Genomic DNA, 16634 nt, shown 5'->3' with positions numbered 1-16634 from the left:
ATTCCTGGTATTGTAGATGCTATCACGCATACAATCATATTCCTCAAAAATGGCACTGCCTACGATGATGTAACCAATGAATTGCTATAGTTGCCCATTGCATCTTCCCATATGGCAACCCGATTGAATCAGTCGTTGAAATGATATATCCTTCTCTCTTAGAAAACTGTAATAGTTCTTCATATATAACTGAAAGGGCAATTCTAACGCCAAAAAATGATATAGTCTAAGAATTGAACACATTTATCATGGACATATTTCCAGGAGAAGGAAAAACATATCTAAGTTCAGACACAGTATGCAAAGGAAGTGTACAAACAAATTATGAAGACCTCCTTTATCCAACTGCATTCTTAAACAGTTTGTGATTCAATGGCATACCAAATCATGAGATTCAGTTAAAGGTAGGAGCCTTTGCTATGTTATTACTCAACATCAATCAAACAGAAGGATTATGCAATGGAACATGATTGATTGTCATATTACTTGGAATATGGTCTGTTAGAGGTGACATTATTTCAGGAACTAATAAAGGAGAAAGTGTCACTATTCCAAGAATTATAATGTCGTCCAATGAATCAAAATGGCCATTCAAGCTTAATCGACGTCAATACCATTGGTCCCATGCTTTGTCATGGCAATTAGTAAAAGTCAGGGACAATATTTAAGTCGCGTTGGCCTATACTTCCTAAAACACTGCACTTCTCAATTTTCTTATATTAGCACATTTAAATATATATATTTATATTCACATATAATTGCATAATTTCAGTTGATAGGTTTTCACACATGGATAACTATATGTGGTTGTTTCACGAGTGGCATCACATGAAAGATTAACCATAATAAATGCTGATGAAGAAAGGGAACACCATACACTCATAAAAAAATATTGTCTACCATGAAGTGTTCCATAACATTCATCCATCCACCGAGTAGATAAGGTAAGGTTTTACTAAGTTTATATATTCATATTCTCTAAAATTCAACTGATATTATTTCTTCTCATATTTATTATGATTCTCACTAACGCCTACTATGGTTAATGCAATTCTATTCCACATCGTATACAAGAAAATCTTCAAAAAAAAAAACTTCGTCTGAGGATTAGAATATATTGAAGATAGAGATTGATGATAGGCGATTGAGTAAGCATCGAAGAAGAGGCTTTGACTACTGACCAAGTTGAACCTACATAGGGATCTACGTAGGTTATTTTGGTTTATCTTATTTATTTTTGTATATATTAGAATGACATTATTTTAGTTAATGTTTTCTTATATGAAGGATGTTTGTACTTACACTACCGTGCCACGCACGGTTCTCATACTAGTTATATTATATAAAACAAAACAATTTCTTTCATTAATTACCGCTTAGTACATTTAACCAAACACCCCCTTAATTTAATCAAATATAATACAAATTATCAAATTTCACGTAAATGAATTATGTTGTTAAAAAATGTTCATGAACTTTGGCTATAACAAATTCAATACAAAAATAAAATTCATTAATTGTTTTATGTTTGAGGTATACTTTCATAAAAAACGTATTTAAATTTTTATAGGTTTAAATGGTAGGCACTAGAGTCGACTAGTCAACTTCGTGCAGTACTATACTCTTGAAAGGGTATGAGTTTGTCCTTTGTGTGTGGAAGAACAAGACAAAAACAATCATGCATGGCAAGCTTTATTTGATCGTTGAATGTTGGAATAACGCTGGAGGTCTCTTCAACATTCACTGAGGCTTGTGCAGTCTTCACACGTATGTTGACCAGGTTGTAATCACTGAATACCGCTTCAGATCACGAACGCGCCAGTCACTAATCTTCTGTTTCAGTCTTCGACATTCACTGAAGGTTCTTGGGTGTGAGTTTTGTCTTCTTGAAGTATCGTTGTCGCTGTAGGATTACAATGCATGTTTCAGCGATCACTGAACAGATTCAGTGATGATCGTTGGAACTGAAAAGACAGAAACATAATATTTCGAAAGGTAAAAGGGATTATCATCAAATCAATGAGAGAGGGGATCAACAATAAGCAAAATTTAATGTGTTTTTATAATTACTTTTTTTAAATATATAGTTTTCAAACCAGTCCTTTAGATAAGTATATTTGTGTATAATCATAGATTGTTTTAGATAGGTTATCTTTACCTTTTCTATTTCTGCAAACAATCTGTAAAAATCTGTATTGATCCTTCTATATCAATATATATTTTTAAAAGTAAAAGTTTTATGTGTTTGTATTCATCCCCCCCTTCTACAAACTGTTCGCCTTTTAACTCTTGTAGACCCGGCTTGGACCAACACTTATCCTATATAATATAATAATTATGTCCATGCGTATAGCCAAGTCTATAAAATGGTGGAATGATTTCACCCTAATACAAGACATGTTATGAGTTTGATCCCAGACCTCCACCTCCCTCCAACGTGCATACTAACCTTAACTATTGAATGAGTCAAAAAAATGTCCTCTCACATTAGTATTATTGGATGCAGTTACATGTGGATCCGGATAGAGTTACTGATAATCAACTTTTTGTCCAAATGTTATATATCATAATAGATAATTGGAACATTCAGTGTTCTAATTCTATCTTTGAACTCTTGAGTAAATATATCTTCTCTTTATAAGGTATGTATACTTTCTCTCTCTCTCTCTCTCTCTCTCTCTTCAAAACTTAAAACTATCACTGAGTCTTTTCATACTCAGTGATCAAAACGTTTTAAAAGATTGTTTTAGTGATTCCTTCTATCGCTGAACTTTTTAAAGCAAGTATATCTTTCTAAGATATACTTATCTCATCTTAAAACAAAAATTATCACTGAACCTTTCCTTATTCAGTGATATAAAAGTTTTAAAAGATTGTTTCGGTGTTTCTTTCATCACTGAACCATTTAAGCAAATATATCTCTCTAAGATATATTTTTCTTTTCTTAAAACAAAACCATCACTAAAGCTTTTCTCTTTCAGTGATCAATGTTTTAAAAGATTTATTTTTCTTCAATGATTCTTCTTATCACTGAACCCTTTCAAAAACTTTTCATATTCTTAAGTATGATGTTTTGAATATCTTAAATTTTTTGTTTAAAAGGAAATGGAAAATGTAACGTCTTATGACGTCATTTTTATTTTAAACAATACGATTTTTTTTTAGACGAACGTATCATTCTGACACACGCGACCCCTCAAAATTTCATCCAAACGTGGATGAGAACGTGTTATTTTCTTCATCATTGCACAACTTTTAAGTCGTGTTTTTCTCTCTTCTCTTTTCATTTCTCTCTCCTTCTACCTAGGGGCGAATGCAGGTTGAAGCCATTGGGGTCCTGGCCCCCAACAAAATAAGTTGTAGAAAGCCCATATTTTTTACTTATAATTTTTAACTTAATATAATTGGTCCCCCAATAAGATAATTATGAAGGCCCCCCACTACCATTAGTTCATTTAGCCTTCCATTTCTTCTCACAGTTCACGCTTCACGTTCTTCACGACACCGACTGACCGACACATCGGCCATCGCTGCATCCACTCGCCTGCGCTCGGCCGATCGGCCCATCGGCCATCACTGCTGCTTATTCACTTCCTGTCTTCCTCCTTCCCTCTTTGGATCTTCATGTTCATCGCTGCTTCTTCTTCCTTCCTGGACAGTGGACATTGAAGCAACTCCAAATTGCGTAAAAATTTTGATTTCCAAATTCCAGTATTTAATTTTTAATGACTTTGATTTTGTTGTTTGCTTCACAATTGGTGATTTGGTAAATGCTTTATGTTAGGTTAATTTTACAATTTTATARACAAATGGAAATGTYWGGTTAATTTTGCAATTTTGTAGGCAAATGGAAATGTTAGGTTAATTTTGCAATTTTGTAGGCAAATGGAAATGTTACTATTCATAAAGATAAACCATTGATTTGTATCTTGTTATTGTTATTGGTAGAAAAAATGGAAAGATTTTTTAGAAGGAAAGCATCAACACCTGAATCGAGCTCTGCTTCTTCGATGCCCTACGAAATTGATTTGAACGATCTTCCTTGGGATCCAGCCGATAGGAAAAAGATTTCAGATTATCATCCTAATCAAAGGGATGAAATAAGAAGAAAATACTTTCTTAGAGGACCTTGTCAACCACGGGGTCATGCATTTCCAAAAAAATTTGTCGGGAGTAAAGGAAGACGTTTTTATCCGGCTTGGTTTGATCAATACGCTAATTGGTTGGAGTATAGTGTAAAAATGGATAGAGCTTTTTGTTTGTGTTGTTATTTGTTTCGAGATCGTTACATAGGACAATGTGGGAGTGATGCTTTTGTAGCAGATGGCTTTAATAGTTGGAATAAAACGGAAAGACTTGGTCTTCATGTCGGCGACATTAATAGTTTTTACAATAGAGCACTGAAGAAAAGTGAGGATCTAATGAGCCAAGATCGATCTATTGTCGTTGCCTTTCATAAGCAAACTGAAAAGGAGAAGAATGAGCACTGAATACGACTAAATGCTTCAATTAAGGCCTGTAGATTCTTGTTGAGGAATGCACTGCCCTTTCGTTGTTATGATGAATCTGAAATGTCTATTTCTAAAGGCATGTTGTTAGAAACAATAGCCTTAATTGGTGATTGCAATGAGGATGTAGGTAAAGTTATATTAAAAAAATGCTCCAAAGAATAATCAAATGGTGTCTCCTAGTATTCAAAAAGATATTGTTGCTTGTTTTGCAAATCAAATACTCAAATCCATTCGTAAAGAAGTTGGTGATGATGTGTTCTCATTGCCAGTTGATGAGTCTAGTGACGTTTCTAAGAAGGAACAAATGGCGGTGGTTTTACGATATGTTGATGCACGTGGTATTGTTAAGGAGAGAATTTTTGGTATTGTTCATGTGACAGGGACATCTTCTTCAATTCTTAAATCTGTCATTGATACTTTATTTGCTGAACATGGATTGAGTTTGAAACAGGTAAGAGGGCAAGGTTATGACAGAGCAAGCAATATGCGCGGTGAGTTCAAGGGATTAAAGACCTTGATCTTGAATGAAAAATAGCTTGGCATATTATATCCATTGTTTTGATCACCAACTTCAATTAGTTGTTGTGGCGGTTGCAAATAAACATGACGGAGTTGAGAACTTTTTTAATATGTTAGAAATGGTGATCAATGTGGTGAATGCTTCTTGCAAGCGTAAAGACATGCTTCGACAATTTTACAAAGATAGAGTGCAAGAAGCAATTGGTAAATGTGAAATTAAAACTGGAACAGGGAGATACCAAGAGGTTTCGCTTATATAAGCCGGAGATACATGGTGGGGTTCTCATTACAAAACCATTTTGAGCTTGATTGCTTTGTTTTTTAATGTTGTTGAAGTGTTCCAGTATGTTGAAGAGGACGGGGATAATGGTTTTAGTCGCACATAAGCAACTGGTATTTTAGCATATTTGAAGACATTTGATTTTGTGATTTATTTGTATTTGATGTTTCATATTTTAGAGGTCACAAACTTGTTGTCACGGACTCTTCAAAAAAAAGGATCAAGATATTTTGGAAACGGTTTCATTGATAAGAGGAACCAAACAACTATTGCAACAATTTAGGGAAACTGGTTTTGATCCACTTTTGAAGAAAATGTATTCTTTTAGTGAAGCAAATGGTATTAAAGCTTTGGATATGGAAGACCGTTATTCAAAAAACGGAATACAAAAGACCAACATCACCAATCGTCATTATTACAAGTTTGATATTTTCAACACTGTTGTGGACATGCAAATTCAAGAGTTTGGGGATCGATTTAGTGAGTTAAGTATTGAATTGCTTAAAAATATAGCAGCTTTGAGTCCATGTGATTCATTTTCGCAGTTCAATGTATCAGATTTGTTGAAGTTGAGTAAGTTGTATTCTCAAGATTTTAGTCATATGGAAAGGATCGTTCTTGAGAAACAACTTAACATGAACTATTTGATTGTGCGTCAAGATGAAAGATTTACCGATTTGAGTGGTATTGTCGAGCTCGCTAGACTGCTAGTGGAAACTAAAAAACATAAAACTTATCCTCTAGTATATCGGTTATTGAAGTTAGCTTTGGTTTTGCCAGTTGCTACAGCAACAGTCAAAAGATGTTTTTTTGCTATGAAGATTGTGAAGTCAGATTTGCGCAACAAAATTGGTGATGAATTTTTGAATAATGCGATGATATGTACTATAGAAAAAGAAGCACTTCTCACAGTTTCAAATGATGATGTAATTACTCAATTCCAAAAGATGAAAAGTCGTAGGGCACAGTTGTAAGAGGTAATTTTTTTATCATTTTTGTATGAAATTGAAGTTAATTATTATTTTATCTTATATCATGCCCCCTACAATATATTTTTATGTATTCGCCATTGCTCCTACCTATAAATATGAGATTTCTCCTCTAATATTTTTCAAATAATTTTGTCGAATCTCTGCCTCAAAACCTTTTGCAAGCAAGAACTAAAGAACTCTCAAAATCCTTCAACCTTCTTCTTCTAAGACTCACAAGTTGATAACACTTCTTTCCCTTTGATATGTTCTTCTAAGAACCTCATGTTAGGTTATTTAAAATCTTGTTCTCTTAAACAAGTAACATAAAGATTATTAACACATTCTTATACTTGGTTATAATCTAAAGTTTCTATACACTTACTTTTCTTGAAAAACCCTAATATTTTCTTTGTGGATTTTTCAAAAGAAATTTTATTGTTTCAAAACTTAATAGTTTACATATGTATCTTGGATTTCTAACAAATCTGTTATTTCTTATTTTCTTTTGCTTATAACAGAAATGTCTGCCAAGAATGTGAACTTCTCGATTGATGATGTGTCTTTTAAGCCCAATAATCATATGGCGCTTTTAGACATTCCGGCCAACAAATCTTACTACGAGGAAGCTGCTACATTCCTCAAGAACTCTCCTATCTCTTTCGCTATCTCTCATGAACCTGTCATGGTGAAGGAAGTTCTTCAGCAGTTCTGGCTTACTGTTGAAGTAGTTCAATAGACTGACAAGACTAGCAAACAGGTGGAGAAAATCTCCTTCACCTTTAACAGGATGACTGTCAGTTTTGGCGTTGCCACACTGAGGACCGCTCTCCATCTACCAAAGGGTCCCTATGCCAGTGAACCTTCCACTGAAGATATCATCTCCTGCTTGGATGATATTGGCTATGCCTGGCCAACAAAGAAGGATTTCAGCGATCCCCTCAAGTCGCTTTCAAAGATTGAGAAGAACCGCATGTTAACGGTATGGCAGTTTTGTTTTCCCATTTCATCCAGTGTATGGGAGGCAAAAATAAAAAAATAAGTCCTCACGGCATCTCAATCGTCACAATAATTGGACAAATGAAAGATGGTGGACTTCTCATCTCCATGCTCATCACTAGAGACAACCTTGAAGCTGTTACCGAGTATCCTTCCTACCTTGGACAATACGGCTACAGTGAATGGCTGGAAATCCGCCAAGCCATTCAGCGTTCAAAGTCAAGGCACAAGCCAATAAGACATCCTAAGCGAGCTGATCAAGAAGATGTCCAAATTCGTTGTTGTACCTACAAAGCTGATATTGAAGAAAAGGTAGAAAAAGAAAACCTTCAGATCCTAACGATGGACCAACTCTGAGGAAAGAACATGAAACAAAGTTCTTCCTGGAGGAAGTCCTAAAGGATTCGAAGAAGCTAGACATCTCTATGTTGAACCTCTCTTTACCAGCAAAGGGTCCCTACATACCCAACATTGTGCATCTAAAACCTGAGTTTGGATTTATATTCCTTGACTATGAAGGTAAACATAACTTTCAAAGAGTGTATGAGTTTGGTCTTTGTCCTATAGAACATCTTTATTATCTAAGATATTGGTTGGACAATGATCTTTATGGTGAAATGATAGACCGCAGGATTAGAAAAGAATTTCTACGTCGAAAGATACTCGGAGAAGAAGTACCTGGTTACATCGACTTTAGCGACTTAGATTAGTTAGAAATTTTTGTCTTGTAAATTTTATATTTCATTGTAAGTCTTATTTTTCTATGTCTTTTCTTTCAGTATACAACTTATATGTAATAAGTCTAGAATGTACTAACTGTAACACTTGTAATTCTCCTTTGATTAATATAAGTATTTCATCAGTATCACTGAAAAAGTTCCCTGAAAAGAGTAATAGGGACACATGTCTATGAGTTCTAGTATGCTCTTGCAGTTATTGACAATCTTCAGTCAGTAAACATGCTTTTAGTTTCAGTTTCCCTTCTTATACTTCTTCTTAAAACTTGTAACTTAAGAAAACTTATATAGTAAAAACTGTATCACTGAAAAAGATCCCAAAATAGTTAAAAGGGACATGTACTTTATATGTAACTTTTCCTTACTATTAAACCTTAAGGCAATTTTTTTATATTGCTTTGTCATCATCAAATAGGGGGAGATTGTTGATCCTCTCTCTCATTGATTTGATGATAATCTTTTTTACCTTTCAAACTATTATGTTTCTGTTTTTCAGTTCCAACGACCATCACTGAATTTGTTTAATGGTCGCTGAAACATGCATTATAATCCCATAGCGACAGCGATACTTCAAGAAAACAAAACTCACACCCAAGAACCTTCAGTGAATGTCAAAGACTGAAACTGAAGATTAGTGACTGGCGCGTTCGTGATCTGAAGCGGTATTCAGTGATTACAACCTGGTCAACATACGTCTGAAGACTGCACAAGCCTCAGTGAATGTTGACGAGACCTCTAGCGTTATTTCAGCATTCAGCAATCAAATAAAGCTTTCCATGCATGATTGTTTTTGTCTTGACCTTCCACACACAAAGGACAAACCCATACCCTTTCAAGAGTATAGTATTGTACGGAGCCGACTAGTCGACTCTACTGCCCACCAACTCCATGAAAGGATGTCTGTTCATGAATAGACAATAGTATTATTCATTGTTGCAAAGGATAAGCTTTCCTCTAAAAGTTTGACGTGTGTTCTAACCCTTCTGAATTGCATTTAATGCAATGGATATAAATTAGCTGAGTACTCTCCTCACGCACTACAACTAGAACACACAAAAGAACACATACGCTTACCTTCAAGCAAGTAGAATCTCCTTCTGATTCTAAAGTTCTTACCTAAGAAGAACATCTTTTTGTCTTTATCTTATTTGGCAAATTTCTTATATTTGCTAAGTATATTTGTGTGTAATTCTAGATTGTTTTAGATAGGTTATCTTTACCTTTTCTTTTTCCACAAACAATCTGTAAAAATGTGTATTGATCCTTCTATATCAATATATATTTTTAAAAGTGAAAGTTTTCTGTGTTTGTATTCATCCTTTCCCCCTTCTACAAACTGTTCGCTTCGTAACACTTGTAGACCCAGCTGGGACCAACACTTACCCTATATAATATAATAATTATTGCGATGCGTATAGCTCAATCAATAAAATGGTGGGATGATTTCACCGTAATACAAGACATGTTCTGAGTTTGATCCCAGACCTCCACCCCCCTCCTGATTGCACACTAACCTTAATTGTTGCATGAGTAAAAAAATGTCCTCTCATTAGTATTATTGAATGCAGTTTCATGTGGGTCCGGATAGAGTTACTAATAATCAACTTTTTGTCCAAATGTTATATATCATAATAGATAATTGGATCATTCAGATTTGCTTTTTGTTTTGAAATTGGTTTATTCTTCTAAGTTTTAAGGACAGTTTGTATCTCTAAAATGGTGTTTAATTCGTTGGAGTTTGAAGAATTTTGAATGGTCAATTCGATCAATGAGTTTGGTTCATCATGTGAGTTTTAGTACTAAATTTAATTTCACAAGTAATGAAACTTAAATTCCTTGAGTTTTGATAAGGAATTTCATTTCCATTTCCTCCAATTTTTTGAGAGATGCTCTTGTTAGATGTGCTAAAAAACCCGACCAACCCAACCTAACGCGAAATAACTCAACCTGATGTCTAATCAAGTTGTAAGATTTTCAAACTATAGGTATTGTATTGATATTGGGTTGCTTTTATTTGAACTCAACCCAACCCGATGAACCCGATACCCTTTTATTTCTTGGATTTAGTATGACTATTGAGTCTCTATTATATGTACATTAGACAATTACACCATCACATATCCTTTATATATATATATATATATATATATTCAATATGTTCTCCGTTTTATATGTAACTCCTTTGTATATATGGTGAACATATATCCATATCTATACTACCTACTAAAGCATATTTGAGAAAAGTCTTAAAAACAACTTTAATCACATAAGGTACTACCTTTTGATACACAAAGTTTTAAAGTCTTAAAAACAACTTAATTGCATTGAGTACTACTATTTATTGAAAAGTCTTATTCTCTTAATTACAATATCACAAACACAATATACAACTCCAAAAACAACTTAAATGCATCGAGTACTATTTTTTAATGAAAAAGTCTTAATCTCTTAATTACAAAATATCACAAACACATTATACAACTTCTTAATGCTTTTAAAAATCATATTCTCAATGTGATGCTTCATCCTCTTGGTTTACTTCCCAAAGCTTCTCTTCCCAAGATAATCAATTGTTTCTCTTCCTAACATGATGATTGCTTCTCAAAGTTTACTTTCCCTCCAAAATTGATCTCCTGGTTTACATATTAATCGATAAGGTTCATTCTCGATTCAAGGTATCCCTTCTCGATTCAAGGTATTATCTCTTACTACTTTCTACCCCAATGGTTTCTATTTTTTTTCGATTCATTAGCTTTGGGGATTTCTTAAAGGTTCAGTTTCATTCTCGAGTCAAGGTTTATTCTCGACTCTAATGGTTTTTGCTTTATGTTATCCTTGTGGTTTATCGACTCATATTGGGTTTCTACCATAATGATTTATCTATCGATTTTCAATGGGTTTCAACCTAATTGTTTATGTAACCCTTCTTTGTTTTACCAATTCAGTAGCTTCGGAAACCCCTTCAATTGATCTCATTGGTTAATTATCTATTCAAGGTAACCCTAATTGTTTATGTTTTCAAGGTATCAGTCTCCTGCTTGTGGTTTTGTGATAACCAGGTTTCAGATAACAACCTGGGTTGAGGTAACCTTTATGTGACAATTATATGAAAAATGTGATAACATGCATGATGAAGGAATTATGTACTTATGTATGGAAATATGATGTTATGCATGTATACGGGAAATGATAAAAATATATAAAGGTGCATGTATGATGATATGTTTATGTGGAAACTATTATTAAAATAAGAAATATGCAACCTTTATGATTAATCAAGGATAATTCTAAAATAATAAACCAACCGCCCAGTAAGAATTTTATATTATTAAAACTACATCGCCTTTAGTAAGCACATAAAAAGGAATTAAAAGATAAGTTTTATCTTATCTTACTTTTGGAAAGGCTTTTGAGAGAAAATAGGGGTGAGTGTGGCGGTGGAAGTGTTCTTGAGAAGGATTTTTGCTTAAAAAGTGATTTGAGGAATATGTGTTTATTTGAAGAAACTATTGTGTGTTTGAAGCTACCAATCTGTGCTTATTAAGGTGAGTTTTGATACTAAAGATCTTTAAATAATGATATTTGAAATCTGTGATATTTGATTTTGAGTAAAGAAGTGGAATAAACTGTTTCTAACAGTTTAAGATGAGCTTTATGAATCTGGGTTTTTGGAAACTGTTTTGGAAAATAAAGTAGATGATGCTCTTTGAAAACAGTTTATGGATGATATCCTATTTTAAGGATTTAAAGGAGATTTTGAGTTTGGAAATGAGATTGAAAGAACTGGTTGTTCTTGAGTTTCAAAGTTTTAAGATAAAACTGTTTTGAAACCATTATTGGTTAAAAACTATAGAGGATATTCCTTCAAGATGGTTGTGACTTCGGTCTGTCTTCGTTTAGGATTAATCTATAAATTTTGTTGATAAAACTATGGAGGTTGTTTCATCAAGACGGTTGTGACTTCGGTTTATCTTCGTTTGGAACTAATCCATAGATTTTGATGAGGAAAATAAGGGTGGCATATCAAGGAGAGGTGTACCTTTGGATATAAGAGTGGCATTTGTGTGTGGAATTATTATAGCTCTTGTTATTATGTCTCTTAAGATTACAATAGATTTGAGTTCTTACTTCTTTGTGATTTGAGGACTAAGAGATGTTGTTCTTATTAGAAATGATAGTATTTATGTTATTGAGAAGGGGAAAACGTGTCCTTTGGCCAATGGTTTTGGATAAACTCTGTTTTGGAAAAAGTGTTTGTTTAATGAGGAACCAGAGGGGCTTTGATTGATCCTTAAAAGGAACCAGAGGGGCTCTGGTTGGTCTTCACAATAGAACCAGAGGGTTCTGGATGATGATTCAATATTGATACAAGTCTTTTACTAAAGTTTTATTTAGACCAGAGGCTCTGTATCTGCTAGATAGGAGCTCTGTGTCAAATCTTATTCTAAAAGTTGTTTTAAAGATTTTATAGTTAGAAACTTTTACACAAAGAGAGACAGACCAGAGGGGCTCTGGTTGGCCTACGCGTTGAACCAGAAGGCTCTGGTTGGTCTTAAGTTTTGAGCCAGAAGCTCTGGCTAGTAGAACCAGAGCTCTGGTCATACAAGATCTCTTTAAAATATGTTTTTATACTTGGGAAAGCTATCTTACAAACTATAGTGTTGGTCTATGAACGTTTTGAGGATTTTACTCGAGTAAGAGGCTCTAGTTGGCTTAACCAAAAGCTCTGGTAGAGAACCAGAGGAGCTCTGGTCCTGCTATCTTTTGAAATATTTTCTAAGTCTGGTCTTGAGAATCTAAGGTCCGATGGACACAAACATAATGTCGATTTACACTTCATAATATGAAATGACTTATTTGAATAATGTTTTGGCGTTATTCACCCTGCAATTACATGGAAAAAAGGGATCTAACTAGACCTCCAGGTCTAACCCTCATTTTGTGTTTCAAATATGTGTTGCAGGAATTGAAGAATATAATGATAGTAAAGGAAAAGGGAAAATGTGAATTGTTTCCCTATATGCATAGCTATAAATGGATGTGTTTTGGGAATTAGATGTTATGTAGTACAAGAGCATGTATTTTGGAATTTTTGGGTTGTGTATTTTGTAGTATAGTTCTTGTACCTTGAACCTTTGTGGGATTAAACATGTATTCTCTGTATGAATTATATGTTATATGCAATGTGGAAGTTGGGGTGTTACAGGTTTATCGATTCACAATGGGTTTCGATCCTAATGGTTTCTGTATCGATTCTCAATGGGTTTCAAACCTAAAATCTCATGTTTTTATACCATGGGTTTCGCTCTAAAGGTTTATGTATCGATTCTCAATGGGTTTCAAACTTGAAAGCTCTTGTTATTGTACCATGGGTTTCACCCTAATCCTGTATCGACCCTAAAGGTTTATGTACGAACTATAAACGAGTGGGTTTCCATAAGATTTGTCCTTCCCCAATATGTCTATGGTCAGTCCTTCAAGATAATGGTTGATTTGTTCACATGTGGTTTCTATTGCAATGGTGATCTCATGCAATGTCCACATTCTTAGTACGTCTTGACACATTAGATATTTGGATTTGGGAACACATTGTGATACAACATGATTATATTCTAGCATGTAATTTAATTGGTTTGTTTTTTTTTATTGTTAATAAATGATAAAATCTTTAACGAATTTTCTGCTTTGGAACATCTTAAGCAAATGATAAAGTTGAAAGATCCAATTTTAATGAATTTTCTTCTTTGTTCCCAACATTTTTAACTACCGGTAAAATAGAATCATTTTATAATGGAGATAGGGTCCATTGGTAATCAAGTTGCAACTTTGCCATCCAATACTTTTGATTATAGTATTGATCATTATTCTGAAAGATTTTTTTTTTCGATTTTGCAAAAGCAATGGCTTGTTTGTAAAAAAGCCAAGTACCATTTGAATGCAAAGTAATTTTATTTGATGTATGGAACCTGGATGTTTGTTGAGACTTGAACGGAAAGTCAAAAACGCATTATGTCTTGAACTCACAAAAGGTAAGACCATATTGTGTTGTTTACAGCAAAACACTGTGAACGGTATCCATTCCAAATATTCTCAATCTATTTTTTACCTTAAGGTGAAACCATATTGTATTGTTTTCCTGTAAACATGAAATGGTATCCATTTCTAAGGGGTAAAATGTAACAACGTTTGGTTTAGTTTATATTTAATGTACCATACATTTTTAATGTAAGAAAGTTTCCAGATATCTTATTTTACCCATTTTAACAGTAACATATTGATCTTGTACTATTTGATGATGTGAGTTACCGGCTAAAATATATACAAAATAAGAAATTTTGAAGCTAAAATAGAAACTAAAACAAATTTCTTTGCATTTTTCCCTTCTGGTATTAGTGATATTTTGATAAGCTACTTTTTGAAGTTGTAAAATGACTCATCTTGATAGATGAACAAGTTTAACATCGATTAGATGAAACAGAGGTAGAACCTTTGCAGGACTGGTATTTCCCTTTACACCAGGATGCTGTCGATGAGAAGAAAAGGAAGCGGGTTCTGACCAAGGAAGAAAAATGTTAGTTTTTATTTACTTTGAACTTTGTTGAAGTGTTATATAAAAATGAACTTGGTTCTCTTGTTGGTTTATGGGGGCACAACTTTAGGTATAGACGTACAAATATTCTATTCTTATGTGTTGGACCAAGCTTTATTAAGTCTTGAGTGAGCATGACGAGTCTTACTACAGTTAGTACTTACCAGGTAAATTGTTGCATTAGATACCTTTTCGGTGGTATAGAAGCTTACCCAGTAAATAAATTACGGTGTTAAATTTTGTTGGTAAAGACTTACCCGGTAAGCATTTGGTTAGCGGCCCCTAAGTGTTCTTTTGTTATGTTTCAGTTCTCTGCATCTTCATGTATGTGCCTTCATGTTTACCAACTTTTTCTTCTATAGCTACGACTGCTAGTTTTTTTTCTTAGTCAAATTGAAGAAGTTGAAATTTGAGGCCAACTTTTGAGTGGTTAGAGTTCCAGCTATAAACTAAAATTCAGGTACTACCTTATGCCATAAATACTATTGCCCAAAAAGTTTATATCTCTACCCAGGAGTTTGGAAGATTTATTTGCCCCTAATACCTTATGCCACATAGATGGTAGGATTTAAACTCGAGTTGAATGCCCTTGTCTTTATCCCGGGTGATTACTAACGAATCATATTTATCATGAAACTAGCTATTTGATGGTCGATGAAATTTGTAGGAAATTTTTATTATTGTTATAAAGTTTGATCAATTTGATACACCATGTTAACATAACGAAATGATATCGTTTCTATGTAGAACACCAATTTACAACCATAAATACACTTCTTAGAAGGTAGAGGGCATAAAAGGATATATTATTGTGTAGTGAAAAACAAACACAAGAGAAACAGGATGTATGATGATGCATATACATGCAATCACATTTCTCTAAATGGGAGAGTTACAATTGTGTATTGGTTATGTTCGTGTAGGTTCACCACAGGCTAATATAGCCACAAGTTTGTGAAGTTTTACATCTTAGGAACAGATAACCTACCCGCTCCATTTAGATTTCTTGTTGGAATTTTCAATTTTTGACATATATAGGTCAAATAAAAGCATGCTTCTTACCAACAATAACTTCAAATCTACACATTCTCACACCCCAACTTAAGATGAAATTGACTATGTGTTCCATTATATAAAAACGTGTTTATACTTTGCATTTATTTAAATATTGCATCCTGTCACATTGTGCAGGTATATACAAATTGAGAAAATTATTGAATATGATATTACTTATGATTTAAGAAGTATGGATTTGTTGTGGTTGTAATTATGAGTAAGGAGTCATTTACCAAACACTTACCCAATAAGTGTTTACCCGTAAAATTTTAACAATATTATTTACTTACCGGGTAAGATTTTAGTCCACCAAAACGACATTGTATGCAAGAATTTACCCTGTAAGCGCTTACCCTTGTAAGAGTCATCGCCCTCACTTACCCGGGTAAGACTCTTGGTCTTTGTCTCGTTCTTACCGGGTAAGATTCTTGATCCTTACCATATTCATCCAGTGAGGTAGCATGACTTGGTAAACACTTACCCGGATAAACGTCTGGTAAACGACCCCTAAGACTACCTTGACAGATTCTTTTGAGTTTGCAAAAATTAAAAGGACGTAGGCTTTCTTTCATTTTTGGCCAAAACACTTACTCTAGTTACCTAGCCACACACTTCTGCCAAGTTCTCAAATACGGCCATTGTTCGTCCAAGTTGGGAGAGCATTTGCATCGGTTGAAGTTTAAAAAAAATTGTCTTCAAAAAATTGGAATACACAAATAAAGCAACGCGTTTTAACCCAAAGATCCTTAATGAAATATCAAATTTTGGGTTTCAAAGGAGTGTGAAATCATTCAAAACTATTTTGTTGTTTTAGACAAGTTTGGGGGAATTTTTAACCACATATACTTCCCGTTAAGCCGTACTGATTAATTTTTACGCCACAAAGATCAAAAAAATGAAACATCAGCTAAGCTTGACAAAGATTCAACCCCTCACTGTAAGTTTTGTGCTCTTTTTTGTTCTTTTTGTTGTTTT

At 33.9% G+C, this 16634-nt stretch overlaps 1 protein-coding gene across 1 annotated transcript; it reads left to right on the top strand.

Annotated features, from left to right (window-relative positions):
- Window positions 1-4815: 4815 nt before the first annotated feature.
- On the top strand, window positions 4816-7017 carry LOC112503058. Its single transcript, XM_025107125.1, has 5 exons — window positions 4816-5002; window positions 5091-5275; window positions 5367-5423; window positions 5490-6162; window positions 6800-7017. Exons 1-5 carry the CDS (start codon window positions 4816-4818, stop codon window positions 7015-7017), a joined length of 1320 nt encoding a protein of 439 aa, XP_024962893.1.
- The last annotated feature ends 9617 nt before the right edge of the window (window positions 7018-16634 follow it).

This window comes from Cynara cardunculus, unplaced genomic scaffold (assembly GCF_001531365.2).
Source record: "Cynara cardunculus var. scolymus isolate 2C unplaced genomic scaffold, CcrdV1 Un_Scaffold_2468, whole genome shotgun sequence".
In the NCBI taxonomy this organism is placed as follows: domain Eukaryota; kingdom Viridiplantae; phylum Streptophyta; class Magnoliopsida; order Asterales; family Asteraceae; genus Cynara; species Cynara cardunculus.
This window is presented reverse-complemented; position numbering and strand designations above follow the sequence as displayed.

Excerpts from the sequence above, each read along its gene's own strand:
- LOC112503058 (XM_025107125.1), top strand. The coding sequence starts at position 4,816 with ATGGCGGTGGTTTTACGATATGTTGATGCACGTGGTATTGTTAAGGAG. Across the intron at positions 5,003-5,090 it reads CAGAGCAAGCAATATGCGCG|TTGTTGTGGCGGTTGCAAAT; the intron begins GTGAGTTCAAGG and ends AACTTCAATTAG. Across the intron at positions 5,424-5,489 it reads TAGTCGCACATAAGCAACTG|AGGTCACAAACTTGTTGTCA; the intron begins GTATTTTAGCAT and ends TTCATATTTTAG.